Source organism: Cervus canadensis, chromosome 5 (genome assembly GCF_019320065.1).
Source record: "Cervus canadensis isolate Bull #8, Minnesota chromosome 5, ASM1932006v1, whole genome shotgun sequence".
NCBI lineage: Eukaryota > Metazoa > Chordata > Mammalia > Artiodactyla > Cervidae > Cervus > Cervus canadensis.
In genome coordinates, this window is record NC_057390.1 from 52,967,501 (window position 1) to 52,994,149 (window position 26,649).

The 26,649-nt window shown below is 45.1% G+C and overlaps 2 protein-coding genes across 8 annotated transcripts in view; one reads left to right on the forward strand and one right to left on the reverse strand.

Moving 5' to 3' along the window:
* The window catches only part of CTNNA2 (catenin alpha 2), a 1,320,456-nt gene that overhangs the window by 392,372 nt on the left and 901,435 nt on the right, over window positions 1-26,649 (reverse strand). The gene's annotated exons all lie outside the window — the stretch shown is intronic.
* On the forward strand, window positions 1,335-4,209 carry LRRTM1 (leucine rich repeat transmembrane neuronal 1). 3 transcript variants are annotated; one of them, XM_043468832.1, is made up of 2 exons: window positions 1,335-1,927; window positions 2,212-4,209. In XM_043468832.1, exon 2 carries the CDS (start codon window positions 2,271-2,273, stop codon window positions 3,834-3,836), a length of 1,566 nt encoding a protein of 521 aa, XP_043324767.1. In that variant the 5' UTR covers window positions 1,335-1,927; window positions 2,212-2,270; the 3' UTR covers window positions 3,837-4,209. The 3 variants fall into 3 exon arrangements, with proteins under 3 accessions (XP_043324767.1, XP_043324768.1, XP_043324769.1); XM_043468833.1 differs by having other exon boundaries at window positions 1,355-2,088; XM_043468834.1 differs by having other exon boundaries at window positions 1,368-1,931.

Consider the following 26,649-nt stretch of genomic DNA (forward strand, 5'->3'; position numbering starts at 1 on the left):
TCGTATGACTTTTCCTGAAAAGTACCACCAGTTTTTGGTGACTTTGATTCTACTGGTTGGTGTCTTCAGCTTGGGTGTTAAGGCCCAGCCAAGTTACCTGTCCAAAGCAAGTCCAGTTCATTCTTATCAAATGTGAGTACAACTACAGATGATGCCCACTTACTTTCAGTACCTAACAGTCAGACATGATAGAAATTCAAAGTGAGGAGATGGGAATTCACATTTGATTCTCCCTATCACCATTCTGGGCATCTTAGTCAAGAAGGTAGGCTTATCCACTCACTTCCAGGAGGGCTTCTGTCATCCTAAAAAAAAAAAACAGAAAAAAAAAACGACCAACAGGTTCCTGACCATAGCAATGCAGACCCTCTCCAAACAAGCTGAGACAAGATAGAGCTCATCATAAGCTGAAGGAGCCCATCCATAAATGATTGTTAATGGAAATAATCAGGCAAGGACGTCTCTTCACACTCAGAAGGCACAATTTAGTAACAGTGTCAAAGCTTAAGTAGAGGTGTGTATGGAAGTGGGTTTAAACGACCCCTTCTCGGCTCTTTCTCTGGAATATTCCCCTGGAGTGGAGTGTACTGCAGGGCTCTGTAATCACCGTGAGCAGCACGCCAGGGTCAGCCCTCCCGGTGTCCGGCAGTAAAATCTTTCTTTAATCCACCCGGGACCTCACAGACATGTATGGAGCCTGGTGAAGCTCCGGAGGGATCTTGGGCAAGAAAGACTCTCTGTACACAGATACACATACATTTCAGCCACTCTGGGTCTCCTACCTTTGGACTGGGATGGCTTCCCAAATCGACCGAGTTTGAAAAGCATTCCCCCACCCCACCCCCACCCCATCCACCACCCAAAAGGGCTGGCTGACTGCAGAACTCCAGTGCCCGCAAGGAAGAAAAAAAAAAAAAATCTCAGCCAAGTCCCCACAATCATTGCCTTCCTCTAGCTCCTCTCAAGTTGCTTTTCTAAAGCAAGGGACCAAATGTTGATTTCTCTACGGATTCCTACGTACCTCTTACACGTAGACAGCTTTAAAGCGGGAGGGGGGAGGCATTCCTCAAAGGGAAAGGAGAGGGGGAGCAGAACAGAGTATTTCAGTCTCCCACTTGGAAATATCTCAGTGGTTGATGATGCTTTCCCATACCTCCATCCCCCTCTTTTTTTTTTTTTGAAATATGGACCAAAAAGCTGAAAGTGTTTTCCTTTTCATCAAAGAACATATATTACTTTAGTGGTTCGGGAAAATGTTGGTTTTCTGCCCACCCCTTTTCAATCTGCCCATGTCTGAGGTGCTCCGGGAAGACGCACAATCGTGAGCAGCTTACGACACTCAGTGAGCAGTAGGTGCCGGTGCAAGCTCGCGCCGCACACTGCCTGGCGGAGGGAAGGAGCCGGGGCGCCGCTCCCTGCTCCCCGCGCCGCCGCCCGCACCTCCCCGCCGCCCGCAAAGGATGAGCGAGCCCGCTCTCCGCAGCCGCCCCGGGCTCGAATGGCAGGCGGTCTCCGCGGAGGAAAAGGTGGCGCCGGTCAGGGGTCCTTTCCAATGACGGACATTAACCAGACTGTCAAATCCTGGGGAGTCGCGAGCCCCGAGTTTGGAGTTGCTTTTTTTTTTTTTTTTCCCCACAACGTCACAGTCCGAACTGCAGAGGGAAAGGACAGCGGCAGGAAGGCGAAACCCCGGCTCCCCGCACGTAGTTGGGAAACTTGCAGGTCCTAGAAGTCGCCTCCCCGCCTCGCCGGCCGCCCTTGCAGCCCGGAGCCGAGCAGCAAAGTGAGACATTGTGCGCCTGCCAGATCCGCCGGCCGCGGACCGGGGCTGCCTCGGAAACACAGAGGGGTCTTCTCTCGCCCTGCATATAATTAGCCTGCACACAAAGGGAGCAGCTGAATGGAGGTTGTCACTCTCTGGAAAAGGGTGGGTAAGACACTTTTTAATTAAATTCTTTCCCGAAGATTTTTTTTTTTTTCCTCCCTTTTCTTTGCTGCAGCATCTAACATGGACCAAATCACCATCTCTTTGATCTTTTTCCGTGGCTGTGAACTTTCTATGCTGCCCAGCTTTCTGCATGCTTAGAGGTGAACGTGTGGCTTTGGGGAGTGGGGGGGGGGGTCCTGCTTTATTTCAATATATTTATTTGATTGTTGCCCTTTTCTCCCCCCTCCCCCGCCCCCCCTCCCTCGGAATAAAATATGATGTAGATTTCTGACCGAGCGCTTCCAATGGACATTCTCCAGCCTCTCTGGAAAGATTCTCGCTAATGGATTTCCTGCTGCTCGGGCTCTGTCTACACTGGCTGCTGAGGAGGCCCTCGGGGGTGGTCTTGTGTTTGCTGGGGGCCTGCTTTCAGATGCTGCCCGCCGCCCCCAGCGGGTGCCCGCAGCTGTGCCGGTGCGAGGGGCGGCTGCTCTACTGCGAGGCGCTCAACCTCACCGAGGCGCCCCACAACCTGTCCGGCCTGCTGGGCTTGTCCCTGCGCTACAACGGCCTCTCGGAGCTGCGCGCCGGCCAGTTCACGGGGTTAATGCAGCTCACGTGGCTCTATCTGGATCACAATCACATCTGCTCGGTGCAGGGGGACGCCTTTCAGAAACTGCGCCGAGTTAAGGAACTCACCCTGAGTTCCAACCAGATCACCCAGCTGGCCAACACCACCTTCCGGCCCATGCCCAACCTGCGCAGCGTGGACCTCTCGTACAACAAGCTGCAGGCGCTGGCGCCCGACCTCTTCCACGGGCTGCGGAAGCTCACCACGCTGCACATGCGGGCCAACGCCATCCAGTTCGTGCCCGTGCGCATCTTCCAGGACTGCCGCAGCCTCAAGTTTCTCGACATCGGATACAATCAGCTCAAGAGTCTGGCGCGCAACTCTTTCGCCGGCTTGTTCAAGCTCACCGAACTGCACTTGGAGCACAACGATTTGGTCAAGGTGAACCTCGCCCACTTCCCGCGCCTCATCTCCCTGCACTCGCTTTGCCTGAGGAGGAACAAGGTGGCCATTGTGGTCAGCTCGCTGGACTGGGTGTGGAACCTGGAGAAAATGGACCTGTCGGGCAACGAGATCGAGTACATGGAGCCCCACGTGTTCGAGACCGTGCCGCACCTCCAGTCCCTGCAGCTGGACTCCAACCGCCTCACCTACGTCGAGCCCCGGATCCTCAGCTCCTGGAAGTCGCTGACCAGCATCACCCTGGCCGGGAACCTCTGGGACTGTGGGCGCAACGTGTGCGCTCTGGCCTCCTGGCTCAACAACTTCCAGGGGCGCTACGATGGCAACTTGCAGTGCGCCAGCCCCGAGTACGCGCAGGGCGAGGACGTCCTGGACGCCGTGTACGCGTTCCACCTGTGTGAGGAGGGAGCCGAGCCCACCAGCGGCCACCTGCTCTCGGCCGTCACCAACCGCAGCGACCTGGGGTCCCCCGCCGGCCCGGCCACCACACTCGCTGACGACAGGGAGGGGCAGCCCGACAGCACGCCCGAGCCCGTCACCGTGGCTCTCCCCGGCGAGCACGCCGAGAATGCCGTGCAGATCCACAAGGTGGTCACCGGCACCATGGCCCTCATCTTCTCCTTCCTCATCGTGGTCTTGGTGCTCTATGTCTCCTGGAAGTGTTTCCCAGCCAGCCTCAGGCAGCTCAGACAGTGCTTTGTCACGCAGCGCAGGAAGCAAAAGCAGAAACAGACCATGCATCAGATGGCTGCCATGTCTGCCCAGGAATACTACGTTGATTACAAACCGAACCACATTGAGGGAGCCCTGGTCATCATCAACGAGTATGGCTCGTGTACCTGCCACCAGCAGCCCGCGAGAGAATGCGAGGTGTGATTGCCCTGGAGACTCTCAACCCGTGCGCTACCAAATACGCCTGGACAACCGGGGCGGGCCGGCGAGTGCCAGGCTGGGGTCTGTGCTCTGATACGCTCCTTGACTGAAACTGTAAGGGGATCACTCCCAGAGACTTGACATTTTAGCTTTATTGTGTCTTTAAAAAAAAAAAAAAAATGAGATCAAACACAACAAAACCCCACCCCACAACCTTCAGGACAGTCTATCTTAAATTTCATATGAAAACTCCTTCCTCCCTTTGAAGATCTGTCCATATTCAGGAATCTGAGAGTGTAAAAAGGTACCAATCATTGATTTTTTTTTTTTTTGTAAACTTAAAATGTTTAAAATAAAATAGCATTTACAGTTTTTACAGACTGGTGTAACCTAAATGAATTGTTACCTGTGTTAAGAGAGAAGTAACAGTTACAATTTCCTACCTCTGTGTGTGTGTGTGGGTGGGTGTGTGCATGGGTGTGTGTGTAGGGGTGATCTAGTGGCCAGAGGGAAAATCCAGAAATTCAAGAGCAAAGTAGCCAGGCTCATTTTGAGACATTAAGAAGGACAAACAGCTTATCAGGTGGATGTACCCCACATGATTAAGGACTGAAAAAAGTCAGACCCTCTATATTATGTTTGGGGGAGGCAGTGTAATTTAGCCACTTTAAAGCAAGTGAAAGGTGAACTGAGGACTGAGCATCCTTGATGAGCCTTGAAGGCAGAGATCATTGCAAATGCTTTTTAAAAGGCAGTGCCAGACAGTTTATCCTATGAACAAGAAACGTTTTTGCACTTAATACAAAGCATCTTTCAAATCAATTCAAAACCTCACCCCCAAATGCCTCTGTTCTTCTGTGCCTTTGATTCACCAGACTTAGTAACATTTGTGCCCCTTTTCCATACTCTTCCGAGTGAAAGACCCTCAGCTCCTGCTCTCCTGTGGGTTGACTCAGGGAAATAAGGCGGAATCCAAACGCTTGGTGATGAGAGCTGTGCTTCCTGGAGCATATTGCTAAGACTGCAGCAGGCTGAGGCTCTCCCGGGGACAACACACTCCTAGCTGCTGTGGGGAACAGTGGGAACAGTGGGGAACAGTCTACCTCGGGCTGAATGCCTACCTGGGTGCTGCCTGAAGCAGGAGACTTTACAGGCAGGCTCATATGGAAGTGATGGGGGTGGGGTAGAATGGGAAAGATGAGCTTTTGAGACTATCTTCCCGATATTACTGAGATGGGAATAATTTGTTAACCCAGTATGGAAAAGCTGCCTCTCTTCCGATTACCCTGTTGTGTAATGCTTGCTTTCCCTGTGATGTTTTAGGTTTTTTCTGTGTTGGGGTCAATGACTGCCCCTTGCCAACCTTCATAGGTTTCCAGGTCCATAGAGGTGTAGACTGTTAATTGAACTAAACTTAAAAGTGGTACCAGGCGGTGGGTGCAGGGAAGGAAAAGGGGAGGAGGGGTGGTGGATGGGAGGGGTCTTCCACTAGCTAGCAATTTAAGTAAATGCATGATTGAAATAAACTGTCACGAGTGAAAACTGGTGAACTAATATTGTCTGGAGTCTAAAAGTCTTCCTCAAACTCAGGTACTTAACCTCTCTGAATGATCCTGCAGACAGGCATCTTTCTATTTTCCCTTTTCTTTTGAGAGAGAGAGAAGTCGGAATAGCAGGAAGAGGGATGGGGGGAGAAAAGATACATCACCCTCTCCCAAAATGCAAATACTTCCAGTCACCCATCTAAAGAGGCAAAGTCAGCTGTTTGAAATGCAGAATGGCATCACCAGGAGGTTTACTTAAGCTGAGGATTGAAGGTAGATTTCTCTTCCACCTATGGAGAAATCACTGTGCCTAAGAATACTGCTTCTAAGAGACTAAGAAGCTCTTTCAAGAGAAATATTTTGCAAATGTCTCTAAGATGTTAAGCCTTGGTAGATAGCTTCTTACATATATATACATATACACACACACATGCACACACATACCATAAACTCATTCTTTCTGATCAAGAGACCTCATCTTATTTTGTTTATAATTAAAACATGACTTTATGACATATACTATGCATACAGCACCCATTTAGACTACTAATGTTCTAGAAGAGAGGTGCCTTGATAACTTCAAGGAGGGGGTTTTGGATTCAGTCTTTATGATCATTTGGGGATGCCATTGTAAATACCATCTTGGAGGGCAGGGGTTCCAGGGACATCTATAATGAAATTCCACTGAAGAGACCTCGAGAAGACAACTGATTTTCTGGGGAAAAAAAAAAAAAAATTCCCTGATTGTGCAACTGTAGGAGTCAATCCTTGGATTCCGTTGATTTAATCTCCTCCTAAGAAGCCTACTGGGATCCAGTGCCAAAAGCTGCTCTGGTTTGGTGCATTAAGGGCCCTGTTGGTGTGCTTGTAGGGAAAGCTTCCAGAAGCTGAGCCTTTCTGGAAAACAGGAGAGGCAGAGATCCACCCTAAGCCCTAAAAATGTGGAGACTGGAAACTGGAGAATCTCCTATCCTGAAGACTTTTTTGTCTCCTTCACTCTTCTTTTTAAAATGTGGCCATGAGAAAAAAATGAGAGAATAATCATGCTTTGTTATATGCTGCTGACACTCCCACTCCTCCCCATATGACTAAACACCACGTATACCGAAGATCTGAAGTCCATGTAAATCCAAAGAAATATTATTGTAGAGAGGACTCTGTACTCTGAGACCTGGAGAACTACCGATGGTCATGCAAAGCTATGTTCTTACTTTGTGTGTGCGCATGTGTGCCTGTGTGTCTGCGCTGTCTTTGTAGGCAAGCAAATATGTTTTCTACACAAACAGAGAAATTCAGCTCATCCCATTTCTTGCTCCTGCACTTCTTGCTTTGGAGAACAGAAGTGGGAGGGGGGAGGCAAGAATGAGGGAAATCCGATAAGTTTTAACTAAGGTTTTATGACACTTGAAATCTTTTCTTTCTTAAATTAATTGATCTTTAAGCTTCAACAAACTTGCTCTGACCCCCTCTAAGGAAACTACTGAGCATTTCAAAGAGAATCTGATTTTTAAAGGTGTAGCACCTTGTTTTTTGGTGGTTGTTCTTCCCACGGAGGGTGCTAATCTCATTGTCCTGTGCTATCTGGAAAGAATTTAAAGCCAGGATTCACGTCTCTTCCTGGGCATTGTGATGGATTAACCCTCCATTTGCACTACCTTCCCAGCTGATTAAAGTTCAGCCCTGGTATAGAGGTTTCTTGAATATTTATATAAGGAAAAGAAAAAGTCTTTTGAAATGACAAATGACACTCTCAGACCAGTCTTAGCCCTGGTAGGTTTTTTTTTTTAGGTGCTACCAGAGGGAGCGGGTTAGATGAAACCCTTTCTCTGGCCTTCACTCCCAGGAAAGGCAGTCTTTGGGGCTCAGACTCCAGCTCTGAGAGTTGAAACCACCCCGGAAGCTCAGGTTCTCAAGACTGCAAGGTTGCCATCACAGAGGAAAGGTTATTCTGGTGAAAGGAAACGTTTAAAATCCTTTTTTCAATATTCTCTGAAGCTCTTCAAAGTCTAAGCGTGCCTCACCTTCCTCTCTGCCTTCAGGAAGGAGACTTAATATTAAACAACACGTTCATGAACGTGTAGGTCATTAGAGGGGCAGACACCACTTGTTACTTCTCCCAGGTTTCCGGAGCAACTGCACACGGATCGCTGGAAGGTTTAGGGGCTTCCTGTGTTCCTGGGCTGTAGTCACCGAGCTGTCAGCAAGTTCAGCCTACATTCTGTCTGGCGTAGCCACGCATTAGAGAAGAGGGCACTGGTGGATCACACACCCTGGGAAAGTGAAAGGCATCAGATACCCTTCTCACACGCAGCTTTACCAAGAGACCAGAATTTGCATCTGTTTTGGAAAATGGATATTATAATGTTTCGGGGGGAGTCAAAATAAGCATCAATTATTTCCTCTAGATAGATGGTTGTTGTTGGTTGATTTGGGCTTGCCGTCGATGGAATGCTAAATAGCAAGGAATTAACTGGAATATGACTATTACACAGGTGCCTGAAGTATATTTTGGGAAAAGGTTAGGGATACACATATACATGTGTGTGCTAAGTTGCTTCAGTTGTGTCTGACTCTTTGCAACCCTATGGACTGTAGCCCGCCAGGCCCCTCTGTTCATGGGATTGATTCTCCAGGCAAAAACATTGGAGTGGGTTGCCATACCCTCCTGCAGGGGATCTTCTCCACCCAAGGATGGAACTGGTGTCTCTTTTGTCTCCTACACTGGCAGGTGGGTGTTTGTTTTTGTTTTTTTTTTAACCACTAGTGCTACCTGGGAAGCCCACACATGTGCATACTTATATGTAAATGACATAACATGACACAAAATAGCCACATACACATACTACATTGTCATATATATATATATATATCTCCACATGTATAACCACATACACATGATCCCATTATATAACTATATCCCCCAGCATTAATTATACTCCTACTTTCTTCTTCCATGATCAAACTTAAACTCAGAATCAGTTTTATTTAACTGATAAAATCAATCACAACATGTAAAGGGCTGAGGTGGCTGATGGCATTTTCAGGCATTAGTTAATGAGCTGATAGAGGCTTTGCAGGCTGGGGAATCTTCTGGGCTCCTCATGCCAATGCCATAGGAGGGTGTATGCCTGCTACCTAGTGGTAAAAGCCAGCAAAGCATTCTTCTGAGAACATGCACCTAACTAAAAAGTTCCACCTCAGGGTTGCAAAACATTTCTGCATTAATAAATGCTCTACTCTGACTTTTTCCCAGGGATTCTAGGAGGCAAAATTCTTTCTCTTATAACTGGGCCCCATTTCCTGGCCTTCCTTAATTGAAAGCCGCTTCTGGAATTTTACTCAAAACAAAAGCCTGACTATTACCATTACTATTATCCTTAATGCTGAGTTGGAGTTGTAAGTGAGACAGAGGAAACACACTTACTGAGTGGTTACTTGGTATAAGAATCTTTATCTGGACCTTATTTTTACATGAGCAACCTGAGGCTTAGAGAGGTTGAGTGCTTTTGTAGAAAGTCACCCAGCCAGTAATTGGAAGCACAGGGCATTCACTCTGATGGCCTTTCAACTATGTTGTTAATGTTGTTGTTTAGTCGCTAAATTATGTCCAACTCTTTTGCAACCTTAAGGACTACAGCCTGCCAGGCTCCTCTGTCCATGGGATTTCCCAGGCAAGAATACTGGAGTGGGTTGCCATTTCCTTCTCCAGGGAATCTTCTCAACCCAGTGACTGAACCTGCATTTCCTGCATTGGCAGGCAGATTCTTTACCACTGAGCCACCAGATAATCCCAGTATGAAAGCTCAGACTTTCAACTATGGCCTCTTTCTAATTTCCTTGAATGGGTGCCTTCTCCACTCCTCTAGCCAGCAAAGACGCTAGGACTTGCCTGGGCTAGGGTACATGCTCACCATATTCTTGGTGGATGACATGGGTGCAATGCTCGCCTCCAGGAATTTTCACCCTGACTTTGATTGCTCTGGCCTCTGGTTATCAGGTCATGCAGGACTATGTCAACAGAGGAAACCTCTCACAGGCTTCCAGGAGCAGAAAGTTCAGTTAATCATCCCGTCTAGCCACTAACCAGATGACTTTAGACTCAGAGACACTAAGGTGTAGCATGTATCTAGTATCTATATATTATTATTGGGGGTTTATTCACCTTCTCTTCTTGGTTATTACATGGACTATGTCTCGAAGGTGGTGGTTCTCAATCAGGAGCAAATCTGCCACCCAATTAATATAATGTTTGGAAACATTTGTGATTTTCATGCAGGGGGGTTGGATGCTACCAACCTTTAATGAGTATAGGTCATGGATCCTGCTGGACATTCTGCAGTGTAGGGGAAGTTCCTGTTAACAAAGAACCATTTACCCTAAAATGTCAAGGGTGCCTGAAATTGAGAAACTCTGCTCCCTGGTATAGAGTAACAATGCCATCAACACCACCATGTTGCATTCCAGTTTTGCTTGGAGTGGTTCACCTAGATCTAATGCCTTCTCATGTTGCTCTCTCTTGAGAAAGTACTGGAAATCTAAATGAAAACCCCTCAGGTTGGTTGCTAATCAGCACGAGGACCTGTAGTTAGCGCATGCTTCTCAAAGAACATATGGCAAAACTTAAATTAACTGGGACAAAACTTGTCAGAGCCCTCCACTGACCCACTTTTTCTCTGCTAAGACTTCATTTAGGAAACAGAAAAAAAAAATGTCAAGTTAACAGTGGATATTTAATTAACAAGAGGGAAAATGAGACACTTGATATTCCTTCCAGGAGGAGTTCTGATGTCTGTATAAATTCAGCCCCTCTGCCTGGGCTTTTTCCCTGCTCCAACCAAACCTGGAATGTCTCCGAGGTGTAAGTAGGCTTTCACTTTAAAAATCAAGGGGCTTACATGGAACCCTGCTCAATGTTATGTAGTAGCCTGGATGGGAGGGGAGTTTGGGGGAGAATGGATACATGTATATGTATGGCAGAGTCCCTTTGCCCTTCACCTGAAACTACCACAAAACTGTTAATTGGCTATACTCCAATACAAAATAAAAAGTTTATGAAAAAAAAATCAACGTGCTTAGTCTAGTGAGTGGTGGACCTATCAATCAGAGACCTGGTCTCAGAACCTAGAAGCACGAGGATCTAGAGATTAAGGCATCACAGACTGAAAGGCATTTGGGGCCAGCCAGGCCACATTGATAAGTGAAGTTCATAGGCCTACGGCATTAGGAGAACTGGAGAGTTCACTTAAAAGTGTAATTTACTTATTTATTTATTGGCCGTGCCACGTGGCATATGGAATCGTGGTTCTCTGACTAGGGATGAACTCACCCCCACCTGCTTTGGAAGCATGTAGTCTTAACCACTGGACCACTAGGAAAGTCCCCCCAAATGTAATTTACTTTTGATGGGTCCTAGTTAATCAAAAATTCTGCAGGCCAAGTCAAGAGAGTGTTCTGGGAGAAACCCAGTCTTGAAGTCAGGAGAGATGGTCTTTAGACCTGTTGCTGGTACTCACAGGCCTTGAGTCCACCTCATTCTCATCTAAGCTGCAGTGAGCCCCTCTCTCTCTCTCTTTGCCTTCGGGTATTCCCTTAGGACCATTCTGGTTCTGGGCTTCTATTTTATCATTTTCCCCGAACAATAAAACATAAAACAAAAGTAGTTTTCAAGCTAGTACCACTTAACCAGAAAATTAAAATTCCCCTGAACTCCCATTCCCCAGATATTCTGATTCATCAGGCTTGCCTGCATCTGAATGAGAAAAGGTAGATACAAAATCACAAAGACAGGGGCTTCAGAGGGGGAGGTGGGAATACTAGAAAACAGATGAGAAAGTGCAGGCATGTGTGGGTGGAAAATAGGGCTTTTAGAATGTGCAGGAAGATGAAAGGAAACCCTAGAGAGGACGCAGGCACTCACACTCACCCACGCATGAGAAGGGGAGACACAGGGGTCTGCATTGAAGCAGGAACAGCAAAAAGGCTGAAGAACACCACTGTGGTGGGGGTGGGCTAGGGTGGGGGCAGGGAAGAAGTACAGGACTCTTGGAATAACTTACTAGATTTGAGTAAGTGGCTATAATTAATACTAGGAATTCAGAGTCATTTAATAAAATGAGTGGAAGGAGGAGGGATGGAGAGAGGGAGAGATCAGGGAAAAATAAAAGTTAAAGTTGTGGCAGATGGGGAGGGGAAGAGAGAGGAAAAAAAGATAGCAAAAAGGGAGTTTCAAGATTTGTGCTTTATGTTGATCAAATAATCATCGTATGTAGTTGTGATACACCAACTTTACTCCAAAACTCCTTTTAATTTCTTTCCTTATTCTGATCTACTGGGTTGGCTATTTGCCTCTTCTCAACGTCATGTTGGGAAGCCATTTTTCTCCTTGCTTTATGAGAAAAAAGAATTTCTAGCTGTATCCCTCTTTCTTTTTTGCTCAGCTAGGAAAATGCTTCTCAACCCTGGCGGCACACTGAAGCCACTTGAGGGCTTTAATAAATAGTAATGCCCAGGTCCCTCCCCTAGAGATGCAGGTTTAATTGATCTGGAGTGTGGTCTTGATGAGGAAATATTTCAAAACTTCCCAGGGGATTGTGAAGTTCAGTCAAGGCTGAGAAACACCGAGCTAGAGGGTCACAAGAATTGCCACATTTGTAGCTCAGCAATGAGTGAGATTCACAGGTCTGACTAGAGCTCTGTAAGAAACCATTGTGGGCTGGTGGGCGGCAGGGCCAGATGGGGGTCACTGTTAAGTGAGGAGGCCCTGGCCTCACTGACTCCCCCTGGTGGAGCTGATTGTGAGAAAGATGTACTAGCTTAGATGGACTTGGCATTTGTCTCTGAGTACTCCATAATTTACTGCTGCTGCTAAGTCGCTTCAGTCGTGTCCAACTCTGTGCAACCCCATAGACGGCAGCCCACCAGGCTCCGCCGTCCCTGGGATTCTCCAGGCAAGAACACTGGAGTGGGTTGCCAGTTCCTTCTCCAATGCATGAAAGTGAAAAGTGAAAGTGAAGTCGCTCAGTCGTGTCTGACCCTTCGAGACCCCATGGACTGCAGCCTACCAGGCTCCTCCGTCCATGGGGTTTTCCAGGCAAGAGTACTGGAGTGGGTTGCCATTGCCTTCTCCGCATAGTTTACTGAGTACTCTTTTATTTTCTTTATTTTAATTCTCCCAACAAGCACAGAAGGCAGACACAACCTTGTCCCATCATTTAGACAAGAAGACTCAGATCAGGAGAGGTTAAGCAGCTTGCTGAAAGCCTGGAATTGCATCTTCTAAATTCTGTGCCCTCCTACCTCTATCATTTCCCTTTCCTCCTCTGATTGGTTGCGATGAGGCAGGGCTGACCTTGCTCAAAATACTAAAGTCAGTAAGTCTTCCAGCAGGAGTCCTGGAGAACACACCGCACTCATACTCCTATATCCTCTCATTCTCTAGCCGGAGTCTGACAACGACGAAGTTTGGTATCACAGGCTTGCTACTGCCCTTTTCATTTTCATAGAAGCGTCCATGATACCTCAGAGAATTCCAAATAGACGCCAACTTTTCCCAAATATCTCCAAACATCAAAATGTTCCCTTTCCACTCAGCCCACTGCCATTAACTCTTTTATCAGCAACTCTTTAGAGAAGGTGAAAACTAATGCCAGTAGAAAATGCATGGATGGATGGTGATACCAGTTTTGCCTAGAAATTCTTGCAGCTTAAAAAAGATCTTTCAGGGCAATAAGAGACATTGTTCTAACGCTAGAATTGCAGGTACTGAAACACCTTGGTGATGTATACTTGGACAGGAGATCGTTTCTTGTTCCTCTCAAATAAAACAATGCAGGCAGCTGTTCATATGTAAGACCAGATTTGCCAACAGTTTACAGGACTTAAAACAAAGCCAGGATAAAGATCGAATCTTCCAGCATATTTATCTCCTTAAACGAATGCCCTCTTTTTTTTTTTTTTATTACTAGATGTCCACCATCAGTGTGTGTTTATCTTCAATTAAGAGTTCTCAGTATTGCAAACTCTGTGTGGCAGAGACCTCTCAGAGATATTCTAGGCAGCCTTGTATAAAAGTGAGACAGCTCAGTCAGTGGCAAGTGAGAGCTGGATTAGTCTGCCACAGAAAGGTCTGGAAAAGCCAAGCTCTACACAATTAATGGAACAATGCGACAATCTGTCTTCAGCTGGCCAAGGCAATCCTGTCATTTGTCCCTCAGCTGCAGGACAACCACACACTCTGTGATTTTGTCTCACTGTCTGCTCCATGGTGATTGCATTTGCTGTGAAATCTATATTTCTCTGCAACTGAGTCTGTGTGTGCGTGCATGTGCTTTATTCTAAAAATAATGGTCCTTCTTGGAATTCAGCCTCACTCTTTTGCTTTCTGTCCAGGTCATTTTTATCTGAGTTTCTCATATTGATTCTTTTTTGCACACTATTTCAAAAATTGTAAAAGGTACAAAGAGAAAAGAACAAACATGTTTAAGGAAGAAGGGGAGAAATCGTGTAATAATGGAAATGCAACTAAAGGTAACACATCACTCAGTTTTTTTTAGTTCTAACTGAATTGGTTAGCTCATTCAAAGTGACACAGCATTTCTTGTTCAGGGATTAAGTAAATTTTTGTTGCGTGAACAAGAGACCAATTTAACTCAAAGATGAGGCATTAGGAAGAAGACAGTGCTAAGAGTCTAGGTCCACCAGACACATGATGAGTGTGTGAAAGAGAAGCTTCCACTTCAACCTGATCCATCTGTGAAAGGCAACCATCATCCTGCTGCCCCGCCCCCCAACAGGAGTGTTTATTACATATTGTGTTTACTGGATGCCTGGCAACCTGCTAAATCTTTAACATTTTCTCATTTAAAGTAACAGTGTTAGTTCCTCAGTAGTATCCAACTCTTTGTAACCCCATGGACTATAGCCTGCCAGGCTCCTCTGTCCATGCAAGAATCCTGGAGTGGGTTGCCATTCCCTTCTCCAGGGGATCTTCCTGACCCAGGAATCAAACCCAGGTCTCCTGCTTTGCAGGCGGATTCTTTACCACTGAGCCACCAGGGAAGCCTTTGTTCAGAGAAGCATTTAATTTTGCAGATAGGTAAACTGACATTTAGAGACATTCAGTGACTTGCCCAAGGTCACTTACCTTAATGGGGGTGGGTGGGGGAGGGGACAAGCAGTGACTCTGGAGACACAGGGCTTGGCTTCAATTCTGGCTAAGTGACTTTGGCAAGTGACTAATACTTAACCTTTCTGATACTCAATCCCTTCATCTATAAAATGAAAATAGGGATGTTAGTAGAATTAAATAGGTTATTATTGAAAATTAAATGAGATATTCTTTGTAAAGTGCTCAGAACAGTGCCTGATATATGGTAGGTGCTAGATAAGTGGGTTCTGGGTTTGCCTGTTTTAAGAACAGATAAATATCACGTTGGCCAAAAAGTTTGTTTGGGTTTTTCTGTAAGATGGCATAGAAAAACCAGAACAAACTTTTTGGCTTAACCCAATAAGACAAGGTCACACAGCTGGGGGCAGGACTCAGTCCAACAGGGTTCAAAGCCACACTGCCCCCATTTCCTTCTGTGATAGGGTATTATCCAAAAAATCTGAGTTCCTGAAAGCACTGGGTCTGGAATAGAGAAGTTAAGGAGGCAGAGTGAGAAGTCTAGGGGTAGAAACACATGCTTCTTCCTTTACAGCTCTGCAATTTTCTCAGGCCTTAGCTTTGATACCCACATTTGACTTTTTCTGGTTCTTCACTGGCTTGACTTTGCCACTGATATCAGGTACCCTTGTGAATGTAGCCCACCACTAGAATATGAGTGTGTGTGTGTGCCTGCCATGCAGGTGTGGTCCCATCTTCTCCTTCCACACAAACCAAAACCTGGTGGCCAGTTCAAGGAAACATCGTTCACGTGGGTCTTTGGCATTACAGCAAAACTTATTCCCACATCTGAGCTACTTGCTCTCTGTAGTCAATTCCTAAAGGTGAAAAGCGATCCCACAGCCTGTGATTGTGATCTGGCTCCCAGACTCTTATTTAACATCGACAATATTAAATCATGGGCTTCCCTGGTGGTACAGACAGTAAAGAAACTGCCTGCAGTGAGGGAGAGCTGGGTTCGATCCCTGGGTGGGAAGATCCCCTGGAGGAGGGCATGGCAACCCACTCCAGTTTAGTTGCCTGGAGAATCCCCACGGACAGAGGAGCCTGGTGGGCTACAGTCCATGGGGCCGCGAAGAGTCAGACATGACTGAGTGATTAAGCACAGCACAATATTAAATCATACCGGCCCCTGAGACACTAGGCATACATCTTTGGCCGTAACAGATGTGCTGGTGTTTATTTAAAGATGTTTTTTCTCTGTGTACTAACAGCCACAGAGTAATGCTGCTCAAGTAAGTGTAACAAAAGAAGGACGTGTCTAGGGTGGATGCTCTTCTGGAAGAGAAGCTCATGTGTTAAGACGCAGGATCCAAGTTCCAGCTTTGCTACTTCACTTCTGGCCTTTGGGCAAGTCAGGGCCACCTGCCAGGCTTTTCCCTTCTTGTCTGTCGTAATAACTTGGGGCATTTCTTCTAGTTCTCTTCTCTGGTAGGCAGGATCTGGAGGCAAGTAGGGTTGATTTCTAGTACATTCTCTACTGCTGTTTCTTATCAACAGGTAAAGTTAGGAATGCATTAAACCTCCCCTAAGAAAAGATTTCACTCCACCTTAGAGACTTACTCAACACCACAAACAGATACCATGTTTAGTCAGAGGAAATGCTCTATTTTGCTCCTAGGAAATTAGCTCTTGAAAGGTGAGTCTGTTCCAAGGCCTCAACTGTTCCTTGTGATTTGATCACAGAATGACTGAAGAATGCTCTGCCCTGGCTTTGGACAGGTATATTGGAAAGACTTTGGCCAGAATAAAATCCCAACACATGAATCTATACTACCGGGAAAAGCTGTAACTACTGGGAAAATGAGAACCACCTTCAGTTTAGTGTTTTGTGTCTTTACTAACTTTTTTTTTTGGTTGTGCAAGGTCCTAGTTGTGGCATGCAGGAGCTTTTTTAGTTGCAGCCTGCAGGAGCTTTCAGTTATGACATGCAAACTCTTATTTGTGGCACATGGGATCTAGTTCCCTGACCAGGGGTTGAACCCAGGCCCCCTGCACTGGCAGCACAGAGTCTTAGGCACTGGACTATCCAGGAAGTCTCCCCACTAACTTGTTACATTGTTTGTTGTTTGTTTTCTCTCTTCCTTCCTTCCCTTCTTTTCTTTCTTCTTTCCTCCTCCTTCTCTAATTTTTTTTTTTTTTTAACTGGATTCCTAGTTTTGAGCTACACTATACATTCTTAACAGGGCTAATACTGAATTTAAGGAGTAAAAATTGGCTCTTCAGGGGATAAAAAGTCTCACTATTTGTATGTATAAAGCAGAGATACACTTATGATATATAGTTGCTTTTGTTGTGTAGTTGCTAAGTCATGTCTGGCTCTTTTGCGACCCCATGGTCTACAGCCTGCCAGGTTCCTCTGTCTATGGGATTTCTCAGGCAAGAATACTGGAGAGGGTTGCCATTTCCTTCTCCAGGGGATCTTCTCAATTCAGGGACTGAACCCATGTCTCCCACATTGGTAGGCAGATTTTTTACTGCTGAGCCCCCAGGGAAGCCCATGTTATATGGTGCATAAACACAATATATCTGTGGTATTAAAATTTCAGAGTGAGGTAGGGAAAAAGGTAAAAAAAAATCTCTTAAGGGGGAGATAATGAAAAAAGAAGTTTGAGAAATGCTGAGATAGACAGTGATGAACATGGGGAAGAGACAAAAGAGCAACAAGTTAAAGCATTCTGGCAGGTCATTGATTGAGATTTTGAGAGGGTCAAAGGAGGTCTAGGTTCTTTGATATTGAAAACTGGAATTCAGAGGTTATTTGAACAGCCAAGGTTTCAATTGGGGAATTTGGTCTTATCAATCCCTCCTACACTCAACATCTCCCAGAGCTATCTTTACTTTTAAGTTTCATGATGTGTCAGAAAAAACTATTGGGGATGGAATTAATAGACCGAGTCCTGGTCCTGGCTTGGTCACTTACTGACTAAGATATATCACCTCCTCTGTGGACTTCAATTCCCCCATGTATAAAATTCAGAAATTAATCCCTGCTCAGCCATTTCCACAAGGATCTGGTAAGGCTCAAAGGAGAGAATGTAAGAGACAACTTTAAGAGCTATGTAGTATCATGCAAAGGCTTAAAGCAATGGATGGAGGAGGGGGGTGACATATGGGTGGCCACCCACAGTGTGACTTTGGAGGGCCACATGCTTCAAACTCTCCTCCACAGGGAGTGGAATTCCTGCTATTAGTCACTGCTCTGAATCAAGTCCCTCATGACTACTCTGTCAAGAGCACACAGACGGAGAAGCAGCAACTAGACTGTTCTCTCCTTAAGGGACGGGCACTCCTTTCCCTTTCTCTCACCGTGGATCACAGGGTCTGTCCCAAGTGGGTCTAACAGTCTTTGGACAGGTCATCATTTGCGCTTAAGAACTGTGGCATTCACATCTCTAAAACAGACACACCAATGGCTGCCTAGTGGCTTCTTGAGAAGATATCAGAGATCACACATACTGAGTCCACCACAGTGCTAGCTGATAGTAAATCCTCAAATAATAGCAGCTCCTGCCCTGTGTCACTGATGTTTATAGTTACGTGTTGTATTTCTAGAAACAGACTAGAGGAACATTGAAAGACATTAGGAACCCCTAGTTTCTAGAAACAGATTCTAAGAAGTAGTTGTGAAAGGTTAATTGAAAGAGAACATTAGGGCTTCCCTGGTGGCTCTGTGGTAAAGAATCTACCTGCCAATGCAGGCGACACGAGTTCAATCCCTGATCCCAGAGGATCCCACATGCCGAAGAGCAACCGAGCCTGTGCACCACAACTATTGAGCCTGCGCTCTAGAACTTGGGAGCCACAGCTCCTGAAGCCCTTGAGCACTAGAGCCCTTGTTCCACAACAAGAGAAGCCACGGCAATGAGAAGAAGTCCGCACGCTACGACTAGAGAGTAGCCCTGGCTCAGTGCAACTAGAGAGAAAGCGCACGCAGCAAGAAAGACCTGACATAACCCAAAATAAATAAACAAATAAAATTATTTTTTAAAAAAGAGAACATGAAATATTAGCAATATAAAAGTTTGGATTTAGCAACTACAGTTAGTCGGAAGAAAGAGACATTGCCATCTCTGTTAGGCAAAATCGGCTGGAATACTTAGTTAAGGAGGTTACCACGCTTCCTTCACACAGGTGTGCCAAGACTTGCTGCAGGTGACTGCCTTTATTTTTTTCCCCAGTATAATGACTCTCTCCAGTTTCGTCAACAGATCCAGTCCCCAGACCTCTTTCTCTGAGCACACCTCTCCCCAGACCTGCTAGATCGCCTAAGAAATTAAAATTGAGAGTTTTGGAAGAAGGGGGAACAGCAGTCTACCCAGGTTCAATGAGGATCATTTATTGCATCATATCACCACCATCAGATTCAAAAGTGCATGTGCTGCTGTTCCGAGTGCTCATGACAGGCTCTGGCTGTGGTCCTGTTATCTTTTGGCTGGTGAGACTCAGCAGCCCTGGGTACCATAGCCAGGCAGCCCTGGAATGCAGCAAAACCCAGCTACAGATTCAGCAGCCTGCAGCCTGCTGGGTTCCACTGGTTAACCCAGGGATATCAACCCCAAAGAACTGGGAGGAAAGCAGATGGGGAAGAGGGAAAAGGTCTGTTTGTTTTGATTTTTTTTTTTTTTCTTTTTACCAGGCTCAGTTCTTCGGGAAAAAGAAAAGAATCTCGCTCTGAGCTGGTGCCCTGCCAAGCGTCCTCCCCTCCCTTGCTAGTCCAAGCACTCCACCGTCTGTGCAGACTGCAAAACAGCAATTTCTGGAAACACACTGGAAAGTCTGGGCCAGTCCAGAAGCAGGAGATTCTTGGTATCTGTATGGTAAGGTTTTAGGGAGTTTACTTTTCACCTTAATTCTTTTTAAAAACCGCCAGCTCTTTGAAGCACATCTGTTACCCACAGCTTCTGTTTGTAAAATGAGGCTGAAGATATCCTCTCTAGAGAAATTCCCGAAACTTCTCTGTAGTTCAATGCTTCCACTGACAGTCTGGCTCACAGAGTACAATGGTGGTAAATATTAAAGAATGTTAATAAAAGTGAGATAAAACACCTAGGGGTCTATTTTTTTTTTTTTCTGAATTTTGCTTTGCACACTACTAAAGTTTATCTTGACAGAAAATTTACTTCTCTGATCCACATCATTTCCCAAAGCAATTTTCCAACAGCAAATAAAAATTTGTGGTGATTGCAAAGAGGTTTTCAAACCCTGTGCTAAGGAGGCCAGGGGTTTTCACAGTTTGCCTCACCTTGAGGTAAATACCCCTCACTTGGGACACTGTCACTGAGGGACCCTGGGTAGCATCCAGGGGCAAGAGCCTGAAAATGAGCTCTCAGATTTCCAACATAAACAGGCTTGGTATGGGAGATGGTTTGACTTTTAAGATCAAATCATGAGAAAGTAATTAAGTCATTAAGTAAGAAAATAATTGCCTAAGCCCACATAGCTGTGTTCTCAAATGAGATGGAGCACTGAGCAAACGAAATGCCTTTACATTGCACTGAACCCTGCCCTGGTTAACACAGACTACGTTTGTACCCTATCAGAAGTGTGAGTTTAAGTACGCCATGAGAGAAAATTTGTGTTCTTCTCGTTGTTGTGTCTGCTTTGTTCTCAGCATTTAGGGCTCGAGGGGATGAAATATGATTAAGCTTCGGAATGAAACATACCAAATTTGAGTCCCAGTTTTCCACCATATGCCTGGTAAGTAACATGGGCCCAGCAACTCAGCCTCTATTAGTATCGAGATGGTTTTAAATGTCTGCCTTGTATGTTTAGGAAAGAGTAGTATTAATCTAGGTAAAACACTATATAAACACTGGGTACATAGAGAGTGTTTAATAAGTATGCTTAGTATTACCAGTACCCTTTTCATCGTCTTCATTATTTTTGGTACAAAATGTACCTATTACCACTGAAGTAGTTTTGACTTTGTACAAACAAGGGAAACTTGTTTCCAATGCTATTGGCAACAAAGTGGAATTCAGTCTATGAATATCAACAGACAGAATCATGTAAATTGTGAGGTTTGATGAAAACATAAGCCACCAATAAGGATTCTTCCTAATGTGTCCAAATCAACCCACAGATGCTGAAAAGTCATTTCCATCTCCCTCCCTATGCCCATGACTTCTCTGTTCTCTCCTTTTCTTTCTAATCATTTACATTTTCATGATAACACAACACTCAGTTCAGGTTCCAAAGATATCTAAGAAGACTTTTCAGCTCACCATTGTTATCCCTCTCTCCCCAAGGTATTAGGACACTCACCGACCTTAGCAGACATGTTTCCCAGTCTAGATTGCCCCAGGATAGCTCCTTTTCATCGTCTCTATTATTACTCTACTTATGTACTGTAAGGGAATAGCAATTAGCCAGGATGGTGGTGGTCAGCTCTCTCGCCCCACATTTTGTAAATAAACTTTGCATGTTTGTGCAACAGGTGAGATCATTTATAGCATGGTGCATGCACATCATGATGTACTCGCTTGGCCATGTAAACATCTTTATTCTGTGTACCTATGTAAGCACCACCTGAAAAGCTCTTGCGGTTGTGTTGTGGCAGCATCAGCCATTAGAGAAAAAAGCATGTCTGCCGTGCTGCTGCAAATAAAGAATGTCTGCGGTTGCTATGGATCCTTGTATCTTTTTCCAGCTTTTTCCTATCCATTTCCTAGTTTGTGCACTTGCCCACTCTGGGTTCAGCGATCAGTGGGACACGTACCACACATACATGTTTGGTGTCCCATTATACACCTTCCAGGATCAGGAGAGAACTCATTTCCATTAACTGCATTTAGTTACTTTCTAGTTTGTTTTTAGTTTCCATGGAAGCAAAGAGAACAAGACACAGCCATGTCTCAAATAGTTTTCAGTCAATGGGACAGGTACAATGCCCACACATATAAGGACAACCCAAGGTGGACAAGAATGCATACTACCCGAGAGGGGTATCAAAGTCAATTCTTGAGGACAGAGCAAGAAGAGAAGGTTGTCCTGATTCAGGAAATGGGTGAGAAGAGAGTGACTGAAGAGTTCTTGATAAAGAAGGTGGATTGGTCTAGGCACTGGGTCTAGGTATGGGGGTGGGATTTGACAGGCAGAATGGGAGGCAACGGTCTCTCAAGAAAACAATGCACGATGAACCATGGCATGGAGGCAGGCAAATGAAAGGGAGGTATGGGGCAAATGCACTGGCAAGCTGCCTACCAACGTGTCATGACTAGATTTGTTATAGGCAGATACTTAAACAGCAGGAAAATCAGGAATCCAATTTTGTTCCATTTCAACAAGGAAGGTATCCTACTCAAAATAGCAAGATGAGTTAGAGAGAAAAGAACTAACCACTTTGCTAACCTACCCTTACACTAATTTTTAGAAGTAGAATAGAGTCCAGGAAAGTGTTTCTTAAGGCTTCCTGAAGGGAGGTATTGCAGAATCATGGGAGGTATTGCAGAATCATTTCAAAGATTATTAAGCAGTAGGGGAATATTTGAAAAAAATCACTGGAACATCCAGAGCAGAGACGTTTTAGAGAATGTCTTCTGAAATTGGAAGGGTGACATGTTGCAACCAGCAGAGATCTGAAAAGGTGATAGGATCCTACAGGGAATGATTATGAGGAGGCTCCTCAGGAGACTGGTCATGAGCAACAGTGGGTCCATCAGAAAAGACTCTGTGACCAAGCGTGGCATGAAACAGCAGATGTGACTGCCCTTGAGGAACAATATGGACATGGACAATGATCAGAGAAGTGAGTACCACGTGACCTGAAGATCAGTGAGTTCTGGACCAATATAAGGCCTCCAGTACCACTGCATAATCAAGAGGGTTTGGTATGGTACAAGAATTCATATAGTAATTGACATTTAATTTCCCTGGTAAGAGAGAAAGCTTCAACTAGATTAGATGCAATTTTAAAAGAAAACAAAAAGCCAAGTGAAATATTTTCACTCTGTTGAGAAGTAAATTTCACATCCATTACACTGACTTATCACACAAGCCATACCTTCTCAGTAATATTTTATTCCTAGGAGGAAAAAAAAAAGTGACGTGTAGAAGAAACTGTCTCTCTCTTTTGGCCCATGGACACCATTCTGAATCCTGCAAAAGCGAGCACAAGGAGTAGGTGAGGTAACAGAGCTGTGGAATGGAAGGGTGTTGGGTCTCAGCAAACACGACTGTGGCCCAGAGCCTAGCCTGGGGAATCTACCTCTGGACTTATGCTGTGTGAGGTAATAAACCACCGCTTTTCAAGTCACTGAAAAGTGAATGATTCTATTACTTGCAACCATAAGCATCTTAACTGATACAACAAAATTCCAGATGGACTGGGGTAGAGACTGGAAAGCTTGAAAAGTTAAAACCGTAAGGCTAATCTCTTCAGGAGTCAGAGAAAACAATATCTTAAGAGTGGGCAGGGTTGAATTTTCCTTTTTCTCTGTGAGGCTTTTGAGAAATTCTCAGAGATGATGAGAAGAAAGCAATTGAAGATCAGAGATGAGGGAAGGGATGATGCTGATGGTTCCACAACAGTGGAGAGAGGAAGGACCGCCACCTCTGTGCTGCTCGGGCTCAGTTGTGGGAAAGGAGAAGCTGGAGAAACTAGATAAGGCTCAGGGCTGAAAACCATTGCCAACAGCCTTGCGATTGTTAACTTCCCTCCACAACTGCCCACCCTAGGACTGAGTGGACTGATTTTACCTTCAGAGTAGAGGATTCTCCCATAACTCCCCAAGAAGAGAGCTAGCTATTTTCATTCAGTTGATAATTCTCCATTCTCACCTACTGGAAATACAATATTAAGACACTGAACTCATCCGATAAGAACCTGGGTGGTAAATTTGCAATGCCCCTTGCTGTAACTGCTGTTGAAGCAGGGAGGCAGAATTCCTTCCACTTGTGTGGCCATGAATAAGATGATTCCATTCACACTAATTGTGCCATGGTCAGGGAAACTGAGATAATGCAAGTGCAAATACCTGGCATGTAGCCTAGAAGTCATCACTTAATAATTATTAACGGCCAGCCCTGTTACCTTCCTGCCTCCTCGTCTTTCTTATTCCTTCCTTTCCTTCATCTTCCCTTCCCTTCCTCTCTCCTCTTCTATCCTTTCTTCTCACTGAATGCTTAGCACTCCACATTGGCAGGAGAGATACCCTTCATGCTACATGACTAGCTGTCCCCCTGGCTCTAGGAGGGCACAAGGACATACTTCCCAGCGGAAGTGAGGCTCAAGGGAAGGCTTATACAATCTGTCATCATCAGCTGTAACTTGTCAGACATCTTCCCACTGAAGTAATGCCATAAAGGGGGGTACTTCCTTAGCGTATCAAACTAGATTCATGGAAAATTCAGCTCAAACACCTGCAAGTTCCATTTCTGGGGTTGCATTTGTGAGGTTCCTCCCTTTGGATGGAGGTTTCACGTGTCAAGTTCATCTCATTACTTGTCCTTTGATTCTTTATGCTTATAGACACTGATGTACACTTTTAAGAAAATAAGTTCTTAAAACCACCTAATAACCTACATCTGTGATTAGAATCCTTACTCTCAAATCCTCCTGCTTAAAAATAACTTCAATATTTCAGGTTAAGACCATCTGTAAGATGCTCATTCCCAGCCCTCATCCTTCGTATCCCCAAAGAATGGAAGATTCCAGAGACTTGATTTCCACAGATTCACAAACTGCCCTTTTAAGAGCTCCAATGACTTAACAGTCTTGCATGTAACATGTTGGATGGACTTAGTCTTTGAATTTACAATGAGGTCATAACTCTGGCCTGGGTCTTGACAAATGCACTGTCTTGCCAAAGCAGACCCTGAGTGAACACTCAGGGACATTTCTGAATATATCTCGTGTATAATTATCTCTGGTCATCCTGGGATCCCAAGTCCCCTTGGATCAGTGGAGCCAAGAGGCGGCATTTCAGCTAATAGCCAATCCCATTTTATGTCTCTCTTGAGAAGGCAAAGAGAAATGATGGGTTTCTGTGCAGCATTTCTGAAAGAAACCTTTCAAGAGGGCGAAATCAACTCACCAAAGGAAATAAACAGCACTATCTGTTCACCAAATGCCTTTCAGAGATATCTAAGAGTGCTTTGCCAATGAAAACTTGCTCTCTGTTTCAAGAGGTGAAAAGTAAGAGAGGGAGTAAGTCAGCACACGATTATCCAAGGGCCAAGGCTAGGTACTCCATGGGTATGCTAAGTGGTGCTGCACTGCAGTGTTTTATTTAAATGTATGCATCCCTACAGGGCTCCAATCCAGGGTACATGCCTATGTTTTGACTGCATTACTTACGGCTCTAGAACTTAAGGTGGTATGTATGGCCCCACTTATATGCTGACCTCCTCAGGGCAGTGAGTGGACAAGTGAGCAGAAAGTAGCAGTGTACAAAATTCTAGCCTAGAGGTAAAGACCTGGGCCTGAGTCCATCCCCAGGGCTCCCTCTAACACAGGTGGGTACCTCTGTGCAATGAAAACCTGGTACTTCCCAGCTCCTGGAGGATGGATTGGTGCCAATAACCAGAATCCATTATTCATGTGGTACTACAGAGTTACAAAGTGCTGCACACCAGATCCCATTCGATCAGCTCTGTAAAGGTGAAGGGAGGAAGGGAAAACAAATATTGTTGGAAGTCATACAAAAAGATAGGTCCTGACCTTGCCATTTAGAGAATCTTACATCATTTACTCCTTATAACATCAATCCTGTAGGTAGGTACTGTTGAACTGATGAGAAAACTGAGATTCTGGGAGGATAAGTAAATATCCAGTAACCCACAGCTGATGCCATTCTTTCTATCCCAAATCTAACAAGTACCTCCATTATAAAACAGGTGGAAGTAGAAAGGGAAGCTTACCTTTACCATACAGGGGGATAACCTCCCATTTTTGTCAAGCAAATCTCACAGGAAACAGGTCATGACACAGAAATCCCAGTGCCTTGAACACTGTGTCTCACTTGGGCAAGGATAAGTACAAGGTTCTTATGTGATAGGATGGAAGGGACCATGAAAACCCTTTTTCCACAGAAATAGACTCTATTGATCCAGTTTGGGGGGGTCAGTTTTCCACTCCACCCATTGGTGGATATCATCAAAAAAACAAGCTGGGAGCTGAAGAGTCAGGACAAAAGATGTGTAAATATTAAAAGGGGAAAGGAAGAAATAGTGTAGTATTATAAAACTGCACAATATTACAGCTGGAAGATATCTTTAAAATCACCAAATCGAATGCCTTCATTAAATTGATGAGAAAGCTGAAGTTAACATAAGCTATGAACTTTTGGGAGTGTCTATGATCCCAGGGGAAAAAAGAGCAGTACCAACATTCAACATCAGCTGCACTCAAGCCAGTACTTATTCTGGAGACAGTATTCGACATATGTCTGCAGCAGGAAGAGACAACGGAAAGAACTCAAGCTTTCTGGACAAGTCTGGTACCCTTGATCTGCATTGCCTCACCAGGGCCCAGAGGAGAGTGGAGGTGGTCAGGCATAAGCTGGAGGTCTTTCTCCATTCCTCTTACCTGGAGGGGACATAAGGCTACCAAGATTGTTTGATTCAGTGACCTTTTGTCCAGGCTGGCCATCCCAGCTGCCTGTCAGTTTCCCATCTCCTTCTTTTCTTCATCTTTCTCTCTCTCTCTCTTACGCACACAAACACCCACCCACCCACAACCATCTACCCATATGTATACAGGGAATGACTACCCACTCCAGTATTCTCTCCTGGAGAATTCCATGGACAGAAGAGCTTGGCTGACTATAATCCATGGGGTCACAGAGTCGGACACAACTGAGCAACTAAAACTTTCACTTTTCAAAGTACAAAGTCATGAATGTACTAAGAGATAGACACAGTTCAGTCTCTAACAGAGTCATCTATCCTTCACTGCAGGCTTTAAAGTGCTTTTTTAAGTGGAGGACTTCAGGGTAGATGATAAGATTAGCCATAATTCTTTCTTCATCCACGACCTCTGGTATTGCTTTTCCACACCAACTCGACTTCCTTTGGCCGACTGGACAGCAGCAGATATGACACAAGTGGAGACACTGAGAAAGTACCTGCACAACAGGACATGTCCTTTTGCTGCTCCTGGGAACCT